Source organism: Gracilinanus agilis, chromosome 2 (assembly GCF_016433145.1).
Source record: "Gracilinanus agilis isolate LMUSP501 chromosome 2, AgileGrace, whole genome shotgun sequence".
In the NCBI taxonomy this organism is placed as follows: domain Eukaryota; kingdom Metazoa; phylum Chordata; class Mammalia; order Didelphimorphia; family Didelphidae; genus Gracilinanus; species Gracilinanus agilis.
In genome coordinates, this window is record NC_058131.1 from 676,588,615 (window position 1) to 676,613,643 (window position 25,029).

Below are 25,029 nucleotides of genomic sequence, written 5' to 3' on the forward strand. Positions count from 1 at the left end.
GTGGGTGGGTGGATGGATGCATGGGTAAGTGGGAAGGGTGGAGGGGTGGGGGAGGGACATAGAAAACTGCAATTCCCAGCATGCAACACGGAGCTTCCGGCTTCCGGCGTGAGGGACCGAGTGAGTGTCTACCCCGGCGGCTCTGCGGCCGGGCTCCTTCCGCGGGACGGGTGAGGGGATGGGCCCGGTGACGGACCCCGGGGCGGGCTCGGTTCCTGCGCTTTGGGGGCCACGCTCCGCAGTGACACCGACGACAGCCCCGATAGTGCTGCACCCCATCCACTCTGCCTTGGGCCTTCTCCCTCCTGTCCCCCCCCTTCTTCCTTCCCCCCCCCCCCCCCCGCGGCCTGGCCCGTGGGGAAGGCCCTGATCTCGAGCCTCGGACAGAGGAGGGAGCTGGACCGCGGAGGGCCTTGGCCCAGTCCGGGCCCTCAGTATAGCCGGCCCGGAGGTCCAGCTCCCAGGGGATGAGTGGTTTGGGCCCGGGCTTATTTGGAAGAACCGAGCCCTTTGTTTACGAAGCATTCCCAGGCTTCCAGTTCAATTCATTTCAATCCAACAAACATTTATTAAGTGTTCAATACGTACAAACAAAAGTACAAGGAGGCCCCGAAATGCCCAAAGTCATGAAGCAAATTCCTGCGAAATGATCAAGCCCAGATCTCGCCATTGTCTAATGCAGGCTTTAGCAAAAATCAAGATGACGAGCCATGGAAATGATGTCATAATAATAATCAGGTTGGGTAGGAAAATAGGAAGGCCACAAGGAGTATAATAGGAATCCTTGAGGTTTATTGTCCTGGCCTCCGAGATAGGCTCCTGTCCAGGTTAGAGGCAGACAGAAAAATGACTATTTATTGTTTCAGCCTCTAAGGGGTGGTGGTTTGAGAGTTTGCTTTCTTCCAGGGAGGAAGAGAGAGCGAGAAGGAGAGAGGATGTCTCTCTCGGACTGGCACCTTGCAGTGAAACTGGCTGACCAGCCGCTGGCCCCGAAGTCCATTCTCCGGTTGCCAGAGACAGAGCTAGGCGAATATTCCTTGGGTGCCTACAGTATATCATTTTTGAAGCAGCTCATTGCTGGCAAACTGCAGGAGTCAGTCCCAGATCCGGAGCTGATTGGTGAGTCTCGGTTTAAACCATCTGGGCCTATTTCAGGATTCTGAACATCTCAGATGTGGCAAAGCAGACTATTCACTCTATTTGTTGCTTTTTATTGTCAGAAATGAGGTCCTACTACTTTGGCCAAACTGAATAGTTAGGAAATAGAGCAGAGATCATGTGGAATTCTTAGACTCTAGAATTTTGACTCTAAAATCTGATAAAAGAATCAAAGTTAGGTTGTTATCACATTGTCTTTTTCAGAAGAGTTTTTAAAGTGAAAGTCAGTGAAAAAGTGTCCACCTATCTCCTATAGTTAAATGTTAAGGGCATATTGGACCGGATGATCTCATATCTCTTATAGTCCTAGCTCTCTGATTCTAATGTTCCACTGTGTGCCTAGTGTTTGTGACATCATCATATTGGGATTGTGCTTTGTTCAGAAGCCAAGGGTTCACAAGGGACTCCTCTCAGGCCAATGGGACCAATCTCATACATACTACCATAATCAAAATATTTGTGAACAATGACACTTGAGTATATGTGTCACTTTACAAACCTGCACACACATACATCTTGCTATTGGGATTATGAGATTTAGAGCTAAAAGGGACACGAGATTTTCTAGTCCAGTGCCTTAATTTTAACAAATGAGGTAAGAGAAACTCAGGGGCAGCGACTCATCCAGCATCACTCAGGTAGAAGGCAGCAGATCCAGAATTTGAACCAAGCTCTTCTGACCAATTCCAATTTCAAATCCAAATCTACTGCCCTTTTCCTATAGCACATCATTCCTTTGGAGCTCTTAGTCATAAATCCGAAGGAATTTATAGTCAGAAAAATAGATAGTCAACAAGTATAACACTTAAAGAACCAGGCATCTCAGTTGGCATGAACATTTTATTATAATTTTACTTGGAAATATAAATTTTCATCTTCTCTTTATGATTAAAAAAATGCCCTGTGTCAGTTGATATAGCTTGTTCAGGAGTATTTGTAAATATGTTCTCCTATTCTTTAAAAAAAAATGTAAACCCTTTCTGTTTTAGGAAAAATCTTATGACAGAAAAGCAGGGGCCAGGCAAACATGATTAGATGATTTGCATAGGGTCACACAACTAGGAAGTGTCTAAGGCCAGATTTGAACCCAGGTCCTCTTAACTCCAGGCCTGGCACTCTATCCACTTTGCCACCTAGTTGCCCCTTTTTCTTATATTCTTAAATTGTTCAGAAGTATTCTTAAATTCTGGTCCTCCTGATCTTTTTCAGATTTAATCTACTGTGGTCGAAAGTTGAAGGATGACCAGACCCTTGATTTCTATGGCATTCAGCCTGGGTCCACAGTCCATGTTCTTCGAAAGTCATGGCCTGAGCCAGATCAGAAAGCAGGTGAGAGAGAATTTGGTGTTCTCAGATAGCCAGGAACATTTTCAGAAATTATATTTTTCAAGGGAAGGAACATGCAGTGAATTGATGGGGTCAGGCTTAGAGACATCACTTAATGAGGCTGTTACAAGAATTATCTATTATTCACTTTTGAATTTCCCATAAATGAAAAAGACAGTATTGACTTTGTCTCTTTCTGTAATGTCAGTCCCCTTCTTGCATTTCTATCATTTCTGGCCTCTTGGGCAAGTATTTACTTGACATTTTAAATCAATTCACAAGGATTTGAGTGCCTGTGATGGGATAAGTGCTGGGGATACAAAGACAGAAATTCTAAGTAAAAACCAAATATATTCAAAGGAATTGTGGGGATGGGGAATAGGGGAGAATTATCATCATCTTGGAGGACGTGGGACAGAACAGGTCTCCTGGGAGAAATGGTATTGAACTGAACTTAAATGATGTGGGGACTTCATAAGGTAGAAATGAGGAAGAAGAGCATTCAAGTTATGGGACATGAATGGGGAAGAGCAAGTATATTAGTATATTGCCTGGAACTTATTTCTGATTAAATTTGGTGTCTGTTTTTGATGCTCATTGAAGAGAAAAATTGGAACACATTTTTAAAAGAGCTAACAGATAACATTATATATAATCTGGCTACATACTATATCCATGAGGTGATGATTTGACTTGGAGGTACCGAAGAACTAGGATATATTGAGAACTTATTTACCTAAAGGTTAGAAAACACTAGGGCTCTAGATTGTTTTGTTGAAAAATGAACACATTTTACAGTACTTTTGACACCTTTTTTGGAATGCTAACAGCAATTCATAGTCATGAGCTTGAAATTTATGGCTCTTTACTCCTTTCTTCAGGCAGTCAACCTACATTCAATGTTTTGGTCGCTTTGTTTATTTTACAGGCTTTATCTATCAGTTCTAATGCCCTTCCTGTCAGTTGAACAAAACAAAAAACAAAACCCTCCCAACCAACACTAGTCTAGCAAAACAGATCCACATATTGGCCATGTTCAAAAATGCTTGTTGCAGGGGGAAGCTGGGTAGCCCAGTGGAATGAGAGTCAGGCCTAGAGATGGGAGGTCCTAGGTTCAAATTTGACCTCAGATACTTCCTAGCTGTGTGACCCTGGGCAAGTCACTTAACCCCATTGCCTAACCTTTACCACTCTTCTGCCTTAGAACCAATGCACAGTATTGATTCTAAGATGGAAGGTAAGGGTTTAAAAAACAAAACAAAACTTGTCTCATTTTGTATTTTAAGTCCATCTCTGGTAGGGGGTGGGTGGTATGATTCATCTTCAGTCCTCTGGACTAGGTAAGGATTGTATTAATCAGTCCCTAAGTCTTTAAATGTTCTTTTTCTCTATAATGTTGTCATGATATAAATTGTTCTAGTTTGTCTCACTTAACTCTGTATCAAATCATAGAGGTTTTCCCATTTTCCTCTGATAACCATCCATCTTGCCATATCTTACCAAAGTTTGTTTAGCCAATTTCCAGCATGTGGGCATCTCCTTAGTTTTTGGTTTTTAATTACTAGAACAAGATTGATTCTACATATTTTTTGTACCTTTTTTACTTTGGTGCCTAGGGTAAATAACAATAGAGTTGTGTCCAAAGAAGACAGAGTTTATTAATTTTAGGGGCATGGATCTGAATTGCTCTCCAGGATGGCTGGGCGCCATCACAGGTGAACCAGTAATGTATTCATCAATAGGCCTGTTTCCCTTGAATTTCTTCCAGCATTCAACAAACAGAATCTGAGTTGTATGGACCATGTGCTGGTTGATGGGCATAAAAAAACCCCTGCAAAATAAAACAATCCCTACTCCCAAGGAACTGAACAAAGATTTGTATGAAGCCAAATTAAGTAAGCCACAAAAACATTTTGAACCTATAATCCTTGCCATATATCATTTAAAGAGACCTTGGTAAAATATGATCAATTTTCTTTCCTGATTCTAGACCTCCATTCCTCAAAAAACTTTTTTTTTTTAAAAAGGCAACTAGCTGTATGCTCCTTTGAAGGGAGGAAAGCTCAAACCCTCTCTGCATTTAGGTACAAAAATGTTTTCTGATGGTCAAGTCCTTAAGAGCCAAAGTTCGAGGATGAATTTACCAATATTATATCTAATGGGTGGAAAATACTCCACTTTCTAGATTGGAAATATGGAAAAAATAGGACCAGCATTGTTTTTATGTTGCTGCTGTTGTTTTTTGCTCTTTTTTAAAAAAACATTTACCCTCCATCTTAGAATCAGTACTGTATATTTTTGGTTTAAGGCAGAAGAGTGGTTAGGGTTAGGCAGTGGGGGGATTAAGTGACTTATTCAGGGTCACACAGTCAGGAAATATCTGAGCCTAGATCTGAACCCAGGATCTCCCATTTCTAGGTCTGGTTTTGTATCCACTAAGCCACCTAGCTGCCCCCATCAGTATTGTTCTTAAACCTTTTGTTAATACTCAAAAGCTTAAAAGTGCCAATAGTTGGAGACTGTCCCTGTGCCTGCTGCAGAGGAGATGAAGCATTGAGCAATTGGGGGTATCCTTTAATGCAATTGGGGGTATCCTTTAATATCACCATTTGCTTTCTTCTCATAATACCCCCTCTACCAAATCTTAAATGACTCTCACAAGCTATTAAGAAAACTTGTAAAAATATAATCCTTAGCTTTTGCATATTATTATCTCCACACCTCCCCACTTCTGCAGCTGGCAAACAATTCAATTTGGTTTATACATGTATTATCACACAAAACATGTTTCCATATTATTCATTTTTCTAAGTGAATAATCTTACAAAATCAAAACCCTAAAACATATGCCCAAATAAACAAGTGATAAATCATATGCTTCCATTGTCATTCTTACTCCAACAGTCCTTTCTCTGGAGGATGATGGCATTCTTTTTCATAAGTCCCTCAGAATTGTTCTGGATCATTGTATTGCCGTTAGTAGCAAAGTCTATCATATTTTATTGTTTCACAATATTACTGTTAACTGTGTACATTGTTTTCCTAGTTCTGTTTATTTCATTCTCCATCAGTTCATGTAGGTCTTTCCAGCTCTTTCTGAAATCATCCTGTTCATCATTCCTTACAGCACAAAAGTATTCCATCACCAACATGTACCACAATATTCCCCAATCAAGGGACATACCTTTAATTTCCAATTCTTTGCCACCGCGAAGAGAGCAGCTATAAATATTTTTGTACAAACAGGCCCTTTCTCTCTTTTTTAAAAATCTTTTTGGGATATATATATATAGTAGTGGTATTATTGGATCAAAAGCACTATTTTATAGCCTTTTGGGCATAATTCCAAATTACCCTCCAGAATGGTTGGATCAGTTCACAACTCCACCAACAGTGCATTAGTGTCCCAATTTTGTCACATCCCCTTCAACATTTATCATTTTCCTTTACTGTCATATTGGCCAATCTGATAGGTGTGAAGTGGTACCTCAGGGTTATTTTAATTTGCATTTGATTACATTCAATTAAAAAGGTTTTGTACAAACAAAACCAATGCAACCAAGATTAGAAAGGAAGCAACAAACTGGGAAAAAAATTTTTATAACAAATTTCTCTGATAAAGATCTCATTTCTCAAATATATAAAGAACTGAGTCAAATTTACACGAAATCAAACCATTCCCCAATTGACAAATGGTCAAGGGATAAGAATAGGCAGTTTTCAGATGAAATCAAAGCTATGAATAATCATTTTAAAAAATGTTATAAACCACTGCTGGGTTTGCGCCCCAAAGAGATAATAATGAAAAATATTTGAACAAAAATATTCATAGCCATGCTCTTCGTGGTGGCAAAAAATTGGAAAATGAGGGGGTGTCCCTCAGTTGGGAAATGGCCAAACAAATTGTATCTGATGGTGATGGAATACTATTATGCTGAAAGGAATAATGAACTAGAGGCTTTCTATATGAACTGGGAGAACCTCAGTGAACTGATGCATAGTGAAATGAGCAGAACCAGAAAAACACTGTACACAAGAAAGTAAAACATTGTGGAAAAATCCAATGTAATGGGCTTTGCTACTAGTAGCAATACAACAAGCCAGGACACTCCTGTCTATCCACATTGAAAGAAATAACTATGGGAGCAGAAAAGCAAAAGCAAAACATATGACATCACTTAGCACATGTATATATGGGTTTGTGATTTGGGGTTTAGGCTTTAAAAATTCACTCTATAGCAAAAATGAATATGGGAATAGGTGTCAAGTTACATTTGTAACCCAGTGGAATTGCTTGTGGGCTCTGGGAGGTGGGAGGGAAGAGGAGAGGGAAAGAAAATGAATCATGTAAACATGGAAAAATATTTAAAAATTAAAAAAGAAAACCAAATTAAAAAAAAGAAAACTGGATTTTTACTTACCTTGTAATCTACTAAAATGATAGGCTATTGAAGGCCTCTTGAACATTCCACATTCAGAAGTTTTGTAAAGGGGATGGGGGTGGAAGATGAGAGGGGGTGGTCTTTAAAAAGGATCCTGCTGTTAGGGGGCAGCTGGGTAGCTCAGTGGAATGAGACTCAGGCCTAGAGATGGGAGGTCCTAGGATCAAATCTGGCCTCAGCCACTTCTCAGCTGTGTGACCCTGGGCAAGTCACTTGACCCCCATTGCCTACCCTTACCACTCTTCTGCCTTGGAGCCAATACACAGTATTGACTCCAAGACAGAAGGTAAGGGTTTAAAAAAAAAAAAAAAGATCCTGCTTTTTTGGCTGCTGTTGGGGAAATGACCCCAAGTTATTTCCCCACAACCTTATCATCTATCCAGAGGTCATTATCTGGCAAGAATCATGACTAGGACCATGTGGGGTTGTGTGTAAGTGGGCAGGAATGTAACCAAAGATGGAACTGAGGCCTCGAAGTATGGGACTGCAGCCCCAGCCCAGTCTGGGAGAGAGCAGCCTTGGGGAGGCAGGGAGTTCAGCTGCTCTATCTTCTCAGCCAGGCCCTGTCTTCCCTGGGCCTCTTCTCAAGTGAAGGGTTGAACTAAATACTCTTTGAGGCCTTGCTTTAAGCTTGTGTGCTTATGCTTCTGCCTGAGCCTCACCTCTCTTGTGGGAACCTCTTGCCTCCAGAGCCTGTGGACAAAGTGGCTGCCCAGAGGGAGTTCCGGGTTTTGCACACTGCCTTGCATAGCAGCCCTGCCTACCGAGATGCAGTGAGTATGAGACATAAGTCCAACTTTGGGTTTCTTATCACCCATTTGGTTAGCCAGGATTACAGGACACAGTGTGAAGGGGACTGTGGAATCTGAGAACTGTTGTCATAGCAACCAAGATGTCCTTGGGGTGTTCTTGGCATGTCTTTGGGTATCAGGGGATCTTTTGTGTTCCTGTGAAAGGTCTGGGTAGATGGAGTCCCTATTAATGATAGAGCGCCAATCTTGGTCCATTGGAATAACTATATGTCTCCAGGGCAAAAACCCAGGACTTCATTTTTTGCTTTGCTTTATTATTTTGACGGAATAAATTGCTTCAGCTCTCTGGGACCCATATTTTCATCTGTATAATGGCACTAATCATTCCTGCCAGATAGATTGGCAGAATTAAATCCAAATCTAATGACCTCACCATGGGAAAAAGGTTATCAGAATGGATAATTATAGCTAGTTATGGATCAAAAAGGAGTTCTGGTATACATGAGAGGCTTTTGGCTGTGGGCAGGGACCCAAGACATTTGTTCTCAGATGTCATTATCATCAAAAAAGTATCGATTGGGGGCAGGACCAAAGAGATCTGCTTAGATTCTTTTATCCTTAATGTTTCTTTGTCCTCCCTCAAACTTTGCCATCTCTTAGAAAAATAAGGGAAGGATTCTGCTAATACTGAAGCTATTGCCCAGGCTCTTGTTTAACATAGTATATGTACTTTATTGTTATAACCATTTTAAAAAGTCAAAATTGTTAAAAGGACTATTCTGCAAGATGGAGGTGTTTGCTGATTGTTTTGGGATGTCTTCATCTCTTCCATAGGTTTTTAAGATGCTGGGGAATAAAGAATCATTGGATCAGATCATCGTAGCCACCCCAGGCCTCAGCAATGATCCCATTGCACTGGGTAAGTGCCATAAAGAATCTGAGGTGACTGTGAGAATTGTTAAAGTATATTTTTTTTATTTCTGTTGACTATCTATGTGTGTTGTACTTGGAGTTAGGAAGATCTGGGTTCCTATGCTACATCAGATACTTTCTGTGGGACCCTAAGTACAAGTTCCTCTGGAACTTTCTGAGCCTCAGTGTTCTCATTTGTAAAAGAAGGATAGATAATACCAGTATCTTTCTCCCTTGTGCCATCATCAGCTTCATCTTTATGGCCACAGCGATGGTTGGAAACCTTTCCTCTAAAACCACTTTCCAACAGGTGACCTCAAATCTTTATTGAGTAAGGAGAAACTCTCGATTTTAGTGATCTTTCTGTCTCCCCACCTCCCCCCATCTCAAAATCACTCTATCTGCTTCTGACCTTCTCTGATTTGTGCTCCCCAAACTACCATCTCCAGGCTCCTCTACCTTGCTTCTTTGATGGTCCCTATTGTATACATCAGCTTTAATATCTTCTTCACTATCAGTGTCTTCTCTGCTTAAGAAACACAGCTGGGTCTCTCCCATACAAAAGAAAATGACTTTCTCTTTACCTCTCTATCCCCTTGAGCTCTTGTCTTTTCTTTCTTCCTTCATTACCAGATTTATATCAGTCAATTTAGAGCATTTATATAAAGATGAGCACGTACTTCTGCACCTTATTCTTCACTTATTCTACTTACTTTTCAACCTCTGCAGTTTGGCCCTAGTTCCTATCACTCTCCTAAAACTGTTCATTGCAAGGTGACCAGTGACCATTTTATTGGCTAAATCCAGTGATCTGTTTGTAGTCCTTGATCTTTCTGTTGCATTTTTCTTTTTGATACTGCTCTCTCTTTCATGACATTGTTCTCTTCTGATATGCTTTTCTTTCTCACCCCCCCCCCTTTTTAAAGTCCTGCTATCTTTAATTTTTGTTGAGTTTTTTTTATCACCTTCATTTCACAATGTAGAACTATTTCCCTAGCCAGAGAACCTCCTCTTGTATAAAGAAAAAAAAAATTGAAAACATTTTGAACCATTTAAATCAATGCAACTGGAATAAGAAGAAAAGTTTTATTAGAAGAAAATTAAATATATTAAATTTTTCTGCTTACAACCTGCTAAGATATATAGGGAAATATCATAAATATATAAGGCCAAGAATCATTCCCTATTGGACAAGAAATTAAAGGATACTGAACAGATAGTTCTCAAAAGAACTAACAACCATATGAAAGATCACTGAGTAATAAGTTAAATGTGAATGAAAACAACTATGAGGTTATACCCAGCAAATTGGTAAAGATGATAAAATATGGGAATAGTCATCCCATCATGGTGAAACTATGGGAAGTCCTTCTTGTAGAGAAGGTTCTTTTTGGAGCCTAAGTTGGGCCTAACATGTTGAAATTCTGTGATCCTATAGAGCTTATTATTGGCTCAGGTTATTGGAAAAGGCTCCCCAGAGGAGATGAGAGCCCAGAATCAGACCTGGACATTGTGGGTCTTTGACTTAGCTTGATTTCATCATGGCCTTTGCAGCACTCAGACAAGGCCTTGTACAGATTTAGTGTCTAGTATTTGTTGACTTGAATTCAATCAGTTTTAAAGCAACCTCCTGACCTGGGTCAGAGAAATGAAGTCATGGATCTCTTCTGAAGCCATTTCTTGGAGATTGGGCCAGATTTGTTCTTATCTGTTCCTGTCTATGACATTCCATTTCCAGCTCACTTGCCTTTACACAAGGTGTCTCCATGTAATGGCAATGCTGGGGCAGCTAGGTGGTACAGTGGATAGAATACCAGGTCTGGAATTGGGAGGACCTGAGTTCAAATGTGGCCTCAGAGGTAGCTAAGTGGCACAGTGATAGGATGTCCTGGGTTTAAATTTGACCCCAGACACTTCCTAAATATGTGATCCTGAGTAAATCATTTAACCTCTATTGCCTAGCCCTTAGAAGCTCTTCCTCCTTGGAACTAATAGATTCTATTAGAATTGATTCTAAGACTGAAGGTAAGGGTATTAAAAAAACAACAACAAAAAAACCTGTCCTCAGACATGTCCTAGTTGTGTGACTTTGGGCAGGTCACCTAACTTCATTTGGCTAACCCGTGCTCTTCTTAGAGTTGTTGCTAAGACAGAAAGTAAGGGTTTAAAAAAATAAAAGATTCATAGGCCATCTCTTGTAAGAGGAGCTTCTTGAATATCCCACTTAATGGTGCCCTCCTAAGTTGTTAGAGATGTCATCCATTCCTTCTCCATAGCAATATTTTGTTAGATCCTCTATTTACTAATCTATGAACATGTAGTGTCTCCCAATAGAATAGTCTTCTTGAAGGCAGGACTTTCTTCTTGTTGTATTTATGACCCCAGTGCCTAGCATTGTGCCTTACTATGATAGGTGTGTAATAAGTATTGTTTGATTGATTGGGTTCAGCAGAGAGGAGAGGAAGGATGTTCTTTTTATTTTTAACTAAGTTTATTTATTTATTTAAGAATATTTTTCCATGGTTACATGAATCATGTTCTTTCCCTCTCCTCCTCCCACTCCCCTTCCATAGCCAATGAGCAATTTCACTGGGTTTTACATGTGTCGTTGATCAAGACCTATTTCCATATTATTAACATTTGTACTAGGGTGATCGTTTAGAGTCTACATTCCCAATCATGTCCCCATTGACCCATGTGAACAAGCAGTTGTTTTTCTTCTGTGTTTCTGCTCCCACAGTTCTTTATCTGGGTGTGGATGACGTTCTTTCTCATAATCCCTCAGAGTTGTCCTGGATCTTTGCATTGCTGCTGGTACAGAAGTCCATTACATTCTATTTTACCACAGTGTATCAGTCTCTGTGTACAATGTTCTCCTGGTTCTGCTCCTTTCACTCTGCATCAGTTCCTGGAGGTCTTTCCAGTTCACATGGAATTCCTCCAGTTCATTATTCCTTTCAGCACAATAGTATTCCATCACTTATCAGATACCACAATTTGTTCAGCCATTCCTCAATCAAATCCCCAATTGTACCACAGAGTGTGGCTATAAATATTTTTGTATAAATCTTTAGGAAGGATGTTCTGTGTAGAGGAGCCCAGGTGTGTAAAGGCAGCACACCATGGGGGCTGACCTTTCTTGGGTGCTTCCTATTGGTGTCAGTGGCTACTTTATTAGACAGTTTCTCATGCCTAATCCATATTTAAGGACTAGGACTGCATGCCTACCAGTTCTTTCCAGGAGGTTTGTTTGGAAACCCACTTCCTTAGGGAGCTATCTCCCCCCAGAACCCTGTGACCAGTAGAGTGCATTGGATAGCTTGAATCAGCTCCTTACTCTCACATGTATTTTCTCTCTCTTACAGGAGTGCTTCAGGACAAAGATCTCTTCTCTGTCTTTGCTGATCCCAGCATGCTGGATACGTAAGTGGGGTGTGACTCATGGGACCAGGCTCTTTTATAGGACCCAGGAGAGAGAGGGTTGGCTCTGTTCAGAAAAACTATTGAAGATGAGAATTGCAGAAAGGGCCTGAGAGAATGTCAGAATGCAAGCCTTTTGTTGTTGGCTTTCAACGGGATTTTCAGAAGAATTATACAGGCTTGTTGGTGCTGAAAGCTTGTTTCTGGGAAGGCCATCTAAGTTATTTGGAAAACTCGAAGAGGCAGGAGTCAGGGACAACAAAAGAAGGGCACTAGGAGAGTCTCTTGTGATATGCAAAAATGGGCAGCCATTTTCTGTGGGTGCAAGTTAGTAGTTTGCCACTTTGGAACACAGAACCTGGCAAAGCTCCCAGGGTGTGTGCCAGGGTGACAGTTAAGGACAGGGTATAAAAGGGAGTCCACAAACCCCTGGGGACTTCACTTCTTTCTCTCATCTCAAGGGTTAGGGAGGAGGTGGTGGAACTGGGCCCCTGGGTGGTTTGGGAGATTTGGGTAGACAGGCAGGTAGGGACAACCTTCATTGCAAGCCAAATCAGTACCTTATTGGCATAGCCAACAACCTTTAAATCTAGCAAGAGTCAACAGCTACTTTCAAGAAAACAATACCTGACCCAAGGGCCTGACAGCCTCTGGGCTCAGCTACTAACAGCAACAGAGTTGGGGAGTGCCCTCAAGGCCTTCACATACTCTGCACCTTAGGAACAACTCGTGTTTCAAGATTTATTTTAGTTTCTAATATTAGGTAAGATCATTTAGGATACCTTCACCCACCTTTCCTACTCCCTCTTACCTACTCTCTGTTTGATTACAAATAAACCGTTTGATCCTAATAATCCTAGATAATCTTTGAAACCAACTACTTACCTTAATAATAGCAAATAATCTCAAGCAGTCAGATCCGGGTAACATCACTTGCTGGCTTTAGTCTTTCCAAGTCAGTTTCTTTATTTCCACCTATGGTTTCAGGAAGTCACATTCTACTTCCTGGCAACACCTACCAGCTGCCTGACTGGATTGGTCACTAAGTCCTTGTTGTGAGCAGAGAATCTTGGGCTCTTAAAGGAGACTAAACCCAGCTGGTGTGGGAACAAATTATACTCACATCTAGCTGTGGTTAGGGTCTCTCTCTCCCTATTCAAACACCATCACTAGCATTTTCATAACACTATGTGGCAATGAGGTGGTACAGTGGACAGAGGCCTGGGCTTGGAGTCAGGAAGACTCGAGTTTAAATCCCTCCTTAGACACTTACTAGCTGAGTGACCCTGAGCAAGTCATTTAACCTCTATCTCAGTTTCCTTAGATGACAGTACCTTCCAGAGTAGTTATGAGACAGTCTTTTTAAAGCACTTAGCACAGTACTTGGCACATAGTAGGTACTATATAAATGTTTATTTCCTTCCCTTCCCACTTTATAGATGAAACTAAGACTTGGATCAAGTAAATGACTTGCTTAAGGCCACACAAACTCTTTGCCTTTTCCAAGCGCTATTGATTCTCTTCCTACCCTGGCTAGTGTTGTATGTACTGGTTTGTGGTGACTAAATAGTTACAAGTGACTAAAGCCAGGGATTTGGGATAGAATCAAGACCACCCGTAAGCCCCAAAGGTCAGGTGGGCGACTGTCCCAGCCTCATTGTGATGAGAGGATTGGGGGTAGGTGGGTTGTGATTGCTAAAGATTTCTCCTGGATGGGCCAGCGCTGGACTTCAACCCAGCTGGCACCTAATACCTGAAGCAAGGTAGACTAGGCATGTCCTCATCCTTTTGTTAGGCAGAGCTATTAGCTGTGGCTCAATTTATCAACGTAAGTATGTTAATCCAGTTGAATGCCAGGTGGAGACAGAGGAAGAGGAGAGACAAGAAATATGCAAGACAGCTCCTGCACTCAGTACTTTAAAGCAAATGCTTCACTTGGCCAGGACTGCTCTTGTCTGTACCAAGAGGCAACAGGTATCATGTGGCCCCAAGAAGAGCCAGAAGAGGTCAGAGGAAGGAGGAGGGATTTTTTGAGCAGGAGCTTAAAGGAAGGCTAGAGTTCAGGGGAGCAGAGAAGGAGAGTATTCTAGGTAAGGGGAACTTGGTAAATAAAAGCATGAATGTTGGAATGTTTTTAGTGTATTCATGAAACAGTGCAGAAGGCACTCTGTTTAGGCATCTGTGGAAGGAGTTTTTCTCTTGAGAAAAGGAGAAAAATGCCAGGCAAGGGCCCTAGTCTCCTGCTTTTGGAGTAAGAGGAGAAAATGCCCTTCCAATCCTGTCAGATCTCCTGTCTCCCCCTGGAAAAGGAAAAACACCATCCCATGGAACTCTAGGCTCCTCTTTTCTGGGGAAAAGGAAAGGCCAGTCCATCAACTCTCCAGCCTGGTCCCCTTCCTTCCTTAGGGGAAGGAGAATAACGCCCTTGCTTCAGCTCCCACTGTTTGTCCCCTGGCCTGAAGATTCCACTCACAGATCTAACTCCTCTGGACAGTAAAATCAACCTGAACTTAATGGTTAACAAACTCCTCATCCCAGTGAATTGGAACCTCTGGCTGTCATCATTCAAACCTCATTCTCTGTCCCTCCTACCCAAACTAATATTTTCATTCCCCTCAACCTCATCCTTCTCCTCTTACCCTACAATGTCACACTCTAAAGCTACCCATCCCTTTTACTGTGCTTTCATCTAAAATCTTCTTAGGCCTTCCATCTTCTAGGTCTTTCTGACTCCTGGTTCTCTGGCTGCATTTTTACTCATTTTCTCCTCTATTTGTTGTTCAAGGTGGGGGAGTTTGACTGCTCTTTGTTCTCCATCAAACCTTACTTCCAGGTTCTCTATTGCCATTCAGTCATTTCTCTGAGGCTCACTCAATCCATATCTTCTACTCAGTCAGAATTTTAGTAGCTGTTGTCTACCAGACCTCCAGGATACTCCCTATCTTTTTCAATGAGTGTGGCCCATGATGTTTCTCTTCATCTCCAACTCTCTTGCTCTAATATTTGGGAACTTGGACATACATATTGCTATTCTGTCAGACATCCTGCCCTCCCAGTAGTTCATCTTACTCATTTCCTGTGACCTCCACCACAGCAGAACCTTGATCTTGCTGGCACCCACAAATGCACCACCTCCGTGGTTGTGAACCCTGAAGTTCCCTCCATTTGATCACTATCAATTGTCATTCCATCTCTCCCTCCCAACCCCAGACATGGTCCTTCCCATCTTTTAGCCTATCCTGGATTTCCCAGGCCATTACCCCAGACTAGCTACATTCTCTTGGCTTCCTCATCTTGACCATGAAAACCATTTCATCTATTTTACACTCTATTCTCTTGAGTCTCATGGTCCCTTCTAGTATCATCAGTCTTACCTTTCCACAAACCTCAGCCTTGGATCACTCCTACCATCTGCTACCTTTGTTCCTACATGCATAGTGCTGAATAAATCTGGAAAACAAAGGAAAGTGTACTGACTGGATCCATATATAAATCCTATAGGTATTTATTTCATAATAGCAGCTCTTCCAAACCTTTTCACCCCCTCCTTAAACCTTCCATGGCTTTCCTTTCACCTTCTCAACTTATAACCTTGCCTTATTTTACTGAAAAAATTAAGGCCATTTGCTTCAATCTTCCTCTTCTCCCTTTCATATCTCCTAGCGCTCATTATGATACATCTCAAATTGGATGCCCCATAGACAAATTAAAATTTTTAAAATTTTTTTAAACCCTTACCTTCTACCGTAGAATCAATAATATGTATTGGTTCTAAGGCAGAAGAGTGGTAAGGGCTAGGCAATGGGGGTTAAATGACTTGCCCAGGGTCATACAGCTAGGAAGTGTCTGAGGTCAGATTTGAACCCAGGACCTCCCATCTCTGGGCCTGGCTCTCAATCCACTGAGCCACCCAGTTTCCCTCACCCCCATAGACATCTTAAATTGAACATATCCAACGTTGGATATGTTCTCTTTTGCCTCCAACCCTCTCCCCCAATATCCCTCCCAATCATCTAATGACCAAATCTTCGTTCTTTCTCGGCTCTTACATCACACCTGTGGCCAGATCCTAGCAATTTTTTTCTTCTTAACATCTTTTGTACATGCTGCCTTGTCTCCTGTGATACTGCCACTGCACTGATTGGTGCAGACCCTCATCTCCTTATACCTGAACTGTTGTAACAGCCTCCTGGTTAGTCTTCTTGCTTCAGCTATTTCCCCACTCTAATCCAGACTCCATTTAGGTATCAAATTGATCTTCCTAAAGAGCAGATCTGACCTCCCCACAGTTCAATAAGCATCATTGACTCCCTCTCATAGGATCAAATATAAACTCCTCTGTTTGGCTGAAAGCCCCTCTCACTTCCCCTGCCCCCTCCAAACTTCTTATACCTCACCATGGGCTCTGATCTAGTGACCCTGACCTGGTTGTCCATTGCACAAGATACCTCATCTCCAGGCTCTAGACATTTCCCTTAGCTCTTCCTGGAATACTCTCCCTCCACATATCTGCCTCCCATCTTTCCAGGCTTCCTTTAGTTCTCAGCTAAAATTCCATCTTATGCAAGAAGAGGAGCATTTCCTGATCCTTACTGCTCTATTGACTGTTTCCTATTTGTCCCATATAGAACTTGTTTGGCTAGAGCTGTTGTTGGCTTGTTGACTCTCCCATAAGCCTGATCTCCTTGAGAGCAGGGATTGTCTTTTACCTCTCTTTGTATTCCCAGTGCCAGGCACAGTGCTTGGCACATAGCAGGTGCTTCACAAAGCCTCGACTGACCAACCAAAGCCTCCTTCACCTTTGACCTCTTCTGTTGGTAGATATGTGGTTCAAGGCAATTTTTTACTGTTGTTTGTACTAATAGAAAACTCTCCCATTGTAAATAGAGGGGGGTGGGGGTGGTAGGCAGAACAAACATGTCTATATCTCCTAGAGGACAATCCCTGGTTTGAGGGATTCCTCCCTTAAGGGAACTCCTATCTTAGACTTAGCTTTTGGCAAATCACTTACCTGCTGGTGTCCTTTCCCCAGACTGGTCCCTGCTCACCCTGCTCTAGTCAACGCCATCATCCTGGTTCTGCACTCAGTGGCTGGCAGCACTCCACTCCCAGTGGCAGAGAGCTCCACTCGAAACCTACCTTCTAGTTCCTACAGGGACATGCCAGGTAAGCAAGCTGCCTTTTGGGAGATCAGAAGCCTTTTAGAGTTAATAGTGCAGGGATTGACATCCCCGAAGGGCTCTGTATATTGCTGGGGATATTGGGAACACTCAGCTTGAGCCAGTGAAATGCATCTGTCCCGGAATTTTCCAGAGACAGAGAATGAAGTAGAAATTTGTTAGAGAGTAACTTAAAATGAATTTTGGAACTGATTCTGTGGCTCTCCACTGTTCTTACTGAAACCTGTTCTCCCCTGGACCAGGTGGCTTCTTGTTTGAAGGACTCTCTGATGATGAAGATGACTTTCATCCAGTAAGTAATCTTGGCTACTTTCTCTTTAGTACAGCAGCATGTTCTGGGGGAAAGCCCCCATGGAGGAGTGGGGTTCCCTTTGAACCTCTCAGTTAAATGTGAGTTTTTTTTTTTTTTTTTAATTGTGCCAGCCTTGGGTTTGGAATGCCTCTTTCCAGGGAGACATTGACATACATACACTCTATTTATTTATTTATTTATTTTTTATAGGCTCTAATATCTTTTTATGTATCCTTCTATATTAATTTTATTTGTTACAGGGCTAGGCAATGGGGGTTAAGTGACTTGCCCAGGGTCACACAGCTAGGAAGTGTCTGAGGCCAGATTTGAACCTAGGACCTCCTGTTTCTAAGCCTGGCTCTCAATCCACTGAGCCATCCAGCTGCTCCCAAATGTGGGTTCTTTTAGCATCCCAGCTCTGGGTCTCCTCTTATTCTTTTCCTTTCCCTGGCTTCAATAAACTGAATTCCCTTAGAGACTTTTGGAGCTGCCATATGATTAGGGGTTGCTTATTGTGGCTTTTAACATGATGAGGACCTCCCCCCAAAGTTTTCTAAGTCATAAATTACACTTGCCCAGCTTGTCCACAAGGCCTTATTCTGATGCTTATTTTCTCCTCCAGAGCACAAGGTCCACACCATCCAGCAGCACATCGAGCTCACGCCCAGCATCACTGGGATACAGTGGAGCAGCTGGCCCTCGGCCCATCACACAGAGTGAGCTGGCCACAGCCCTGGCCCTGGCCAGCACTCCAGAGAGCAGCTCTCACACCCCTACCCCTGGGACCCAGGTAAGGGTAAGAGGGTTAGATATGGAGGATTAAGCATGAGGCAGGCCTCAAGGAAAGTGGAACCCTGCTGTGAGGGACATTTCCCTTGGCTGCTGCCAATTCCAGGGCTTGATGGAGGTGCCAGGCTCTCCTCTGAAGTTTAGTAACTATAGCACATTGTTCCTTCTGCTCACAGATGAGCCCTACTTTAATGACTGAGAATCTAAGAAAATCATATTCCCAGGATTCTCTTTTGCTTTCTTTAGCTATTTTTAGTAGAGTTAAGGAATCCTAGAGTAGGAAGGGACCTTTGAAGTCAAGTCCAGGCTCCTCTCTATTCTTGGGATCCCTGCTGCATCATCTTTGACAGGTGATTTCATAGCCTATGCTGGATACTTCTGGGGACAGAGCTCATTACTGCTCATATAGCCTGTGCCATTGTGGGTCAGTTTCTAAACCTTTTGCTTAGGGCTGCTAAGCAGGAAACCTGTCTTTAGTTGCTTTCTCCTTAAAAAGAAGGGAAGTGATTAATTCCAAGTGGGAGTCTGAACCCAAGAGTTCTGATCCCACAGGTGTAGGGAGGGCTGCTCAGGCAGAGATTAGAACCTCTCTCACCCATGTGAAGGACCCTATGGACTACTTGCTTTTGAGTAAAGATACATGTTTACCCTGTTGGGCAGCAGGGGAAAAATGGAGCAGATAATACTCCTAGTAGGTGATTTGGGGGCTGGAGAGAAAGGAAACTTACTGGGGAGCAGATAAACTTTGAGATTGCTACAAGGATGTTATTAATAACTGATTTGTTTCTAGGGCCATTCTTCAGGCACCTCTCCAATGTCCACTAGTGTCCAGTCAGGTACTCCTATTACTAATGATCTCTTCAGTCAGGCCCTCCAGCATGCCCTGCAGGCCTCAGGTCAGCCAAACCTTCAGGTAAGTTCCTCAGCTATGTCCTAAATATAGAGTGTGTGAACCAGTTATTGCTGCCTTTCTTATGGAATCTTGAAGTGGGAAAGGATCTTAGTGAGGATAGTCAAAATCTTAGCTGATGCAGATTCCCTCTGCACCATTTCCAACAAATGATCCTCCAGTCTGTGGTGGCACGTGACTCATGCTCTCAGATCATCCCAGAACATGAAGTTCTTTCTTCCTTTGAGCTGAAATTTGCCTTATTCTAATTTTCATACCCTGGGCCTGCTGTCTGAGATCACCCATAATAAATCCAAACTCTTCCATTTAAGAGCCTTTCATATGTTTAAATTTTCATTAAGTCTTCTTTTGCATAAACATTCCTGATTCTTTTAGCAGTTCCTGTCATATCATATTTTTTAGACCCTTTATTATCCGGTCATCTTCCCCTAGATGTGATCATCCAAACATGAGGTATAATCTTTGCTGTAGCTTGATTGGTGGATACAGCCCTGTGGGATGATTGCCTTTCTTGTTTAGGATACCACAGTATCCTTGACACTGTGCAGCCCAACATCATTTGGGCTTTTTTGCCAAAGTACACCCGTCCCTGGCATTTTATTTTATTTTATTTTAATTATTTATTTATTTTTGGGTTTTTATTTTGAATATTTTCCCATAGTTATATATTTCATGTTCTTTCCCTCTCCCCCAAACCTCCCTTAGCTGATGCACAGTTCTACTGGGTTTTATATGTATCATTGATCAAGACCTAATTCCATATTATTGATAGTTGGACTAGAGTTATCGTTTAGTGTCTTCATCCCCAGTAATATCCCCATCAGCCCATGTGTTCAAGCAGTTGTTTTTCCTCTGTGTTTCTCCTCCCACAATTCTTCCTCTGAATGTGGCTAGTTTTCTTTCTCATCAGTCCCTCAGCCTTGCTCTGGATTCTTGCATTGCTACTAGTAGAGAAGTCTGTTATGTTCGATTGTACCACAGTGTATCAGTCTCTGTGTACAATGTTCTCCTGGTTCTGCTCCTTTCACTCTGCATCAATTCCTGGAGGTCATTCCAGTTCACATGGAATTCTTCCAGTTCTTTTTTCCTTTGAGCACAATAGTATTCCATTACCAACAGATACCACAATTTGTTCAGCCATTCCCCAATCAAAGGACATCCTCTCATTTTCCAATTTTTTTTTGCCACCACAAAGGGCACGGCTATAAATATTTTGGTACAAGTCTTTTTCCTTATTATCTCTTTGGTGTATAATCCAAGCAATGCTATGGCTGGATCAAAAGGCAGATAGTCTTTTAAAGCCCTTTGAGCATAGTTCCAAATTGCTGTCCAGAATGGTTGGATCAATTCACAACTCCACCAGCAATACATTAATGTCCCAATTTTGCCACATCCACTCCAACATTCATTACTCTCCCTTGTTGTCATTTTAGTCAATTTGCTAGGTGTGAGGTGATACCTCAGAGTTGTTTTGATTTGCATTTCTCTAATTATTAGAGATTTAGAACACTTTCTCATGTGCCTATCGAGACTTTTGATTTCTTTATCTGAAAATTGTCTATTCACGTCCCTTGCCCATTTATCGATTGGGAGATGGCTTGATTTTTTGTACAATTGATTTAGCTCCTTGTATATTTGAGTAATTAGACCTTTGAGTTTTTTATTATAAAGATTTTTTCCCAATTTGTTGCTTCCTTTCTAATTTTGGTAGCATTGGTTTTGTCTGTCTTTTTAGTTTAATGTAATCGAAATTATTTATTTTACATTTTGTGATTTTTTTTTCCAACTCTTGCTTGGTTTTAAAATCTTTCCCTTCCCATAGATCTGACAAGTATACTATTTTGTGCTCACCCAATTTACCTATAGTTTCCTTCTTTATATTCAAGTCATTCACCCATTCTGAGTTTATCTTGATAATAGGGTAGGAGATGTTGATCTAGGTCCAATCTCTCCCATATTGTTTTCCAATTTTCCCAGCAGTTTTTGTCCCAAAAGCTGGGTTCTTTGGGTTTATCGAAAACTGTTTTGCTGAGCTTGCTTACCCCAAGTCTATTCCACTGATCCTCCCTTCTGTCTCTTTGCCAGTACCATATTGTTTTGATGACCACTACTTTATAGTACAGTTTAAGATCTGGTACTGCTAGGCCCCCTTCCTTCATATTTTTCTTTTCATTATTTCCCTTGATATTCTTGGTCTTTTGTTCTTCCAAATGAACTTTGTTATAGTTTTTTTCTAATTCAGTAAAAAAGTTTTTTGGGAGTTTGATAGGTATGGCACTAAATAAGTAAATTAATTTGGGTAGGATGATCATTTTTATTATGTTAGCTCATCGTACCCATGAGCACTTGGCACTGCATTTTAAAGAGAGACTTTTAGCTCATTTGGGTTCATCCATTTATAAATCCTTGTACTTATACTGTCATTAGCTTTCCCTTTTGTTGATGATAAGATCACATGAGATTGTCAGTTGCTGTGCTGAAATTCAAATAAATGTCATCCACAGTGGCAAACTCCTGATTTTCCAAGTTTAGTCACTCATTCAGAAAAGGAGTTAAAGTTGGGTGTCATGATTGTTCTTAGTGAACCTATGATGAGAAAATATACCTCCTCCCTTCTTTGTAGAGAAGGTAGATAAAGGGTCATTGTACATACTGGCAAACTTCATAGATTTGTTGACTAGTTTTGCAGAACTTGGAGTAGGAGGGGTATGAATGGAGTGAAGAGGATCCTTTCTTCCTTCATTTGTTGTTCTGAGAGAAGACTCAGAGGAGAGAAAGGAAAATTGGAAATGGAGATGATATAAAAAACACAAGATCATTTTAACATATAAAGGCATTTTGGTCCATCCCCTTCTTTTTTTGTTCTTGTCATTTATTTTTATTTTTTTAAACTCATTCTTTCTTAGTAACAACTCTTAAGACAAAAGGATGAGTGCTAGACAGTCAGGGTACCATCAACCCCTACCCTGTACCAAAAGTCATAGCAGTACTTTTTGTGGTAGTGACTTGCCCTGGGTCATACAGCTAGAGAGCATCTGAAGCTAGATTTGAATCCAGGACCTCTCAACTCCAAGCCTGGCTCAATATCCACTGAGCTTCCTAGCTGTCCCTCTTCCTTGTCATTTAAAGCTATTCACAGCTTTCCTGCCTTTCTAGTCTTCTTTATTGTTATTCTCCTCTACTATAATTCAACCATTCTGACCAGCTGGCTGTTCTTCACACATTATGCTCCCCTTCCCCTCTTTGGCACTGACTTTCCCCTGTGCTTGAGATGGTCTCCCTTCGTACTTGTGCCTCTTGGAATGCCTGGCTTCCTATAAGACTCCACTGATGGTGGAGCTCTTTGCCTCTGTAGAACGCTTCTCCTGGTTCCATGAGTTCTCTTTCTCTCCCCTCCCCTCCCCCCCATTACCTTTTTACTACTTTGTATCTACCTTGTGTTTACCTACATGTTACCATCATGTACATGTTGTCTCCCCCATTAAAGTGTAACCAACCTGCTTGAGAGCATGGAACATTGTGCTTTTGTCTTCTTTGCATCCTCAGTCTTTAGCACAAATGAGTAGAGAGGGTTTTTCATAAATGCTTCTTGGTTGATTCCTTAGTCATATGTTCTACTTCCATTTTCAGGTATATGTATCCTTTTCAAATCTGACTTGAGTTTCCTCAGCCATCTTAAGATGCCTTCGCTGTCTTCATTGTGATAATTTGCATTTTTATTATTAGAAATTCATTCTTGAGAGCCTTGCCTAGGGCCCAACAGCTAGGAGGTGTTTGAAGCCAGATTGGAATCCAGCTACTTCTCTCTCTTGGCCTGGCTCTCTATCCACTGTGCCACCTAGCTGTGCTCTTCTATTACATTTTTTTAAAAAGCCTTACATTTTGTCTTAGAATCAGTATTAAGTATCAGTTCTAAGGCAGAAGAATGGTAAGGACAATTAGCATTAAGTGTCTTGCTCAAGGTCAGACCAGATTTGAACCCTGGACCTCTGTCTCCAGGCCTGGCTCTGATTCTACTAAGCTACCTTACTGCATCTCCCTCCCTGCCCAGGATTATATTTTTTATCCTTGGTGTTTAGTGCAGTCTTGCTTAATAAAAGTTGATTCATTTGAAATAGTCAATTATCTTGTCTTTCCACAGAGCCAGTGGCAGCCCCAGCTACAGCAACTTCGAGACATGGGGATCCATGATGATGAGCTGAGCCTCCGTGCCCTCCAGGCAACTGGGGGGGACATCCAGGCAGCCCTGGAACTCATCTTTGCTGGAGGGGCTCCTTGACTCCTTTCAGAGGCAGCATTGCATGGGCCAGTTGGGATGCTATAAAGATAAGATGACTGTAAAGGTCCCGGGACCAACCTATTTCCCCAATACACTTTATGTGGAAACTGCTTGTATGTTGTGAAGCCTCCCTAGTCAGTCAGAGTGGGGGAATGTGACGTTAAGCAGCAGGTAATGTCTGATCATGTCAGGGTCCGAGCAGATGACCCCAAGGAGCACACGGAGACAATGCAATCCAAGCAAAGGGAAGTCTTTCTTTCTAGCATGCTAGGGGAAGCTCAGCAAGAGAGTTTGGGGTGGGGGTGGGGGTGGGGGCATAGTCAGAGTAAAGATTATAGACGATCGGGGTTCCGGGTTGGTGCTATGTAAAGCAGGATGTAGCTTAGGGGGTGGCGGGTGTTGACAGACTTAGGGGCGCCCTGTAGTTTCTAGAGTGGAACTTCTATAGCCTTTGTAGTTAGTGGTTTTGGGCTGTTTCCCCAAGCATGTAGGGGGCTTTCATCTAGTTTCAGTTATGGCTATTTACTCTATTCCACTTCATTCCCCACTTCCGGTTGTCCATGATGAGGAATCCTTCTCATAGCCACACCCTCGTATAGCTAATACAGGGATAGTAGCTAAGGCTGATACTGTTGCTTCAGGACCATGATCTGGACAGTGTCGATGCTGTCTTTAACAATCATGCCACCTTGGATAGAAAATGGGACTTTGGCATTGGTTCTAGAGAGTTTGGGGACTTGAGAGCATCATGGCCCAGTTCTGTGGAACTGGGGAGTTGAGCTCTACAGGCCCCAATCTCCGTTTATGTGGAGGGAATTACCCCAGAGATGTTGAGGGTTAAAATATCTCTCCCCAAGAAGAGACCCAGCCTCGGGCCCTACCATACGGGAATGGAATAAGGAAGGATTCCCCTCACTTTCTAGAGAATGTTGTGGGTTTTTTAAAGTTCCGTAACTATTTAGAAATCCCATAATCAGGAGTTCCCTGTTCAACCTATGAAGTTTGCACAGGATCACAACTTTATGGTGTTCTAGTTTAATTTGTGAGTTACTTACTCATGGGACTCCTGGGAAAGAAGAAGATTGGAGCAGGATCTCCCTAGAACTCCCTTTCTCACAAAGGGATCAGATTTGGCAGCCCTTCATTTGAGCCTTTAATACTTTCCTCCTTCCTATGACCCACCCCCTTCCGGATCCTTTTGGGAACCACCCTAAGGCATAAAAGCATGAGAGCACTAGACTTGGAATCAGAAGACAGAATCACAGAACCTGAATATGAACCTGGGGATCAGTTGTATGACCATGGGCAAGTGGTGTCAACTCTGAACCTAAATCATCTCATCTATAAAACAGCCCATAATCCCTATAGTATCTTCCTCGCAGGGTTGTCAAACTCAGTGTTCTCTATGTAAATAGTTATGATCATTAATAATAAAGGTAGCTAGGTCTTTGGAAGGAGTGGCCCAGGAGCCAGTAAGCCCTTGGGATAGTGAATGCCAACTGGATGTCCTTTGGCAATACTTTTACTCAAGGATGTCCAGAGGCAGACACAATCATGGAGAGTGTTAAT

At 42.0% G+C, this 25,029-nt stretch overlaps 1 protein-coding gene across 2 annotated transcripts; it reads left to right on the forward strand.

The window, feature by feature from the left end:
- Positions 1 to 67: 67 nt before the first annotated feature.
- Positions 68 to 23,570, forward strand: UBL7 (ubiquitin like 7). 2 transcript variants are annotated; one of them, XM_044662835.1, is made up of 11 exons: positions 68 to 120; positions 907 to 1,119; positions 2,368 to 2,487; positions 7,617 to 7,699; positions 8,513 to 8,597; positions 11,956 to 12,013; positions 17,043 to 17,176; positions 17,433 to 17,482; positions 18,105 to 18,272; positions 19,062 to 19,184; positions 23,323 to 23,570. In XM_044662835.1, the coding sequence occupies exons 1-11, from the start codon at positions 81 to 83 to the stop codon at positions 23,458 to 23,460; spliced, it is 1,212 nt and encodes a 403-aa protein (XP_044518770.1). In that variant the 5' UTR covers positions 68 to 80; the 3' UTR covers positions 23,461 to 23,570. The 2 variants fall into 2 exon arrangements, with proteins under 2 accessions (XP_044518770.1, XP_044518771.1); XM_044662836.1 differs by lacking the exon at positions 68 to 120 and adding an exon at positions 142 to 170.
- Positions 23,571 to 25,029: the final 1,459 nt, after the last annotated feature.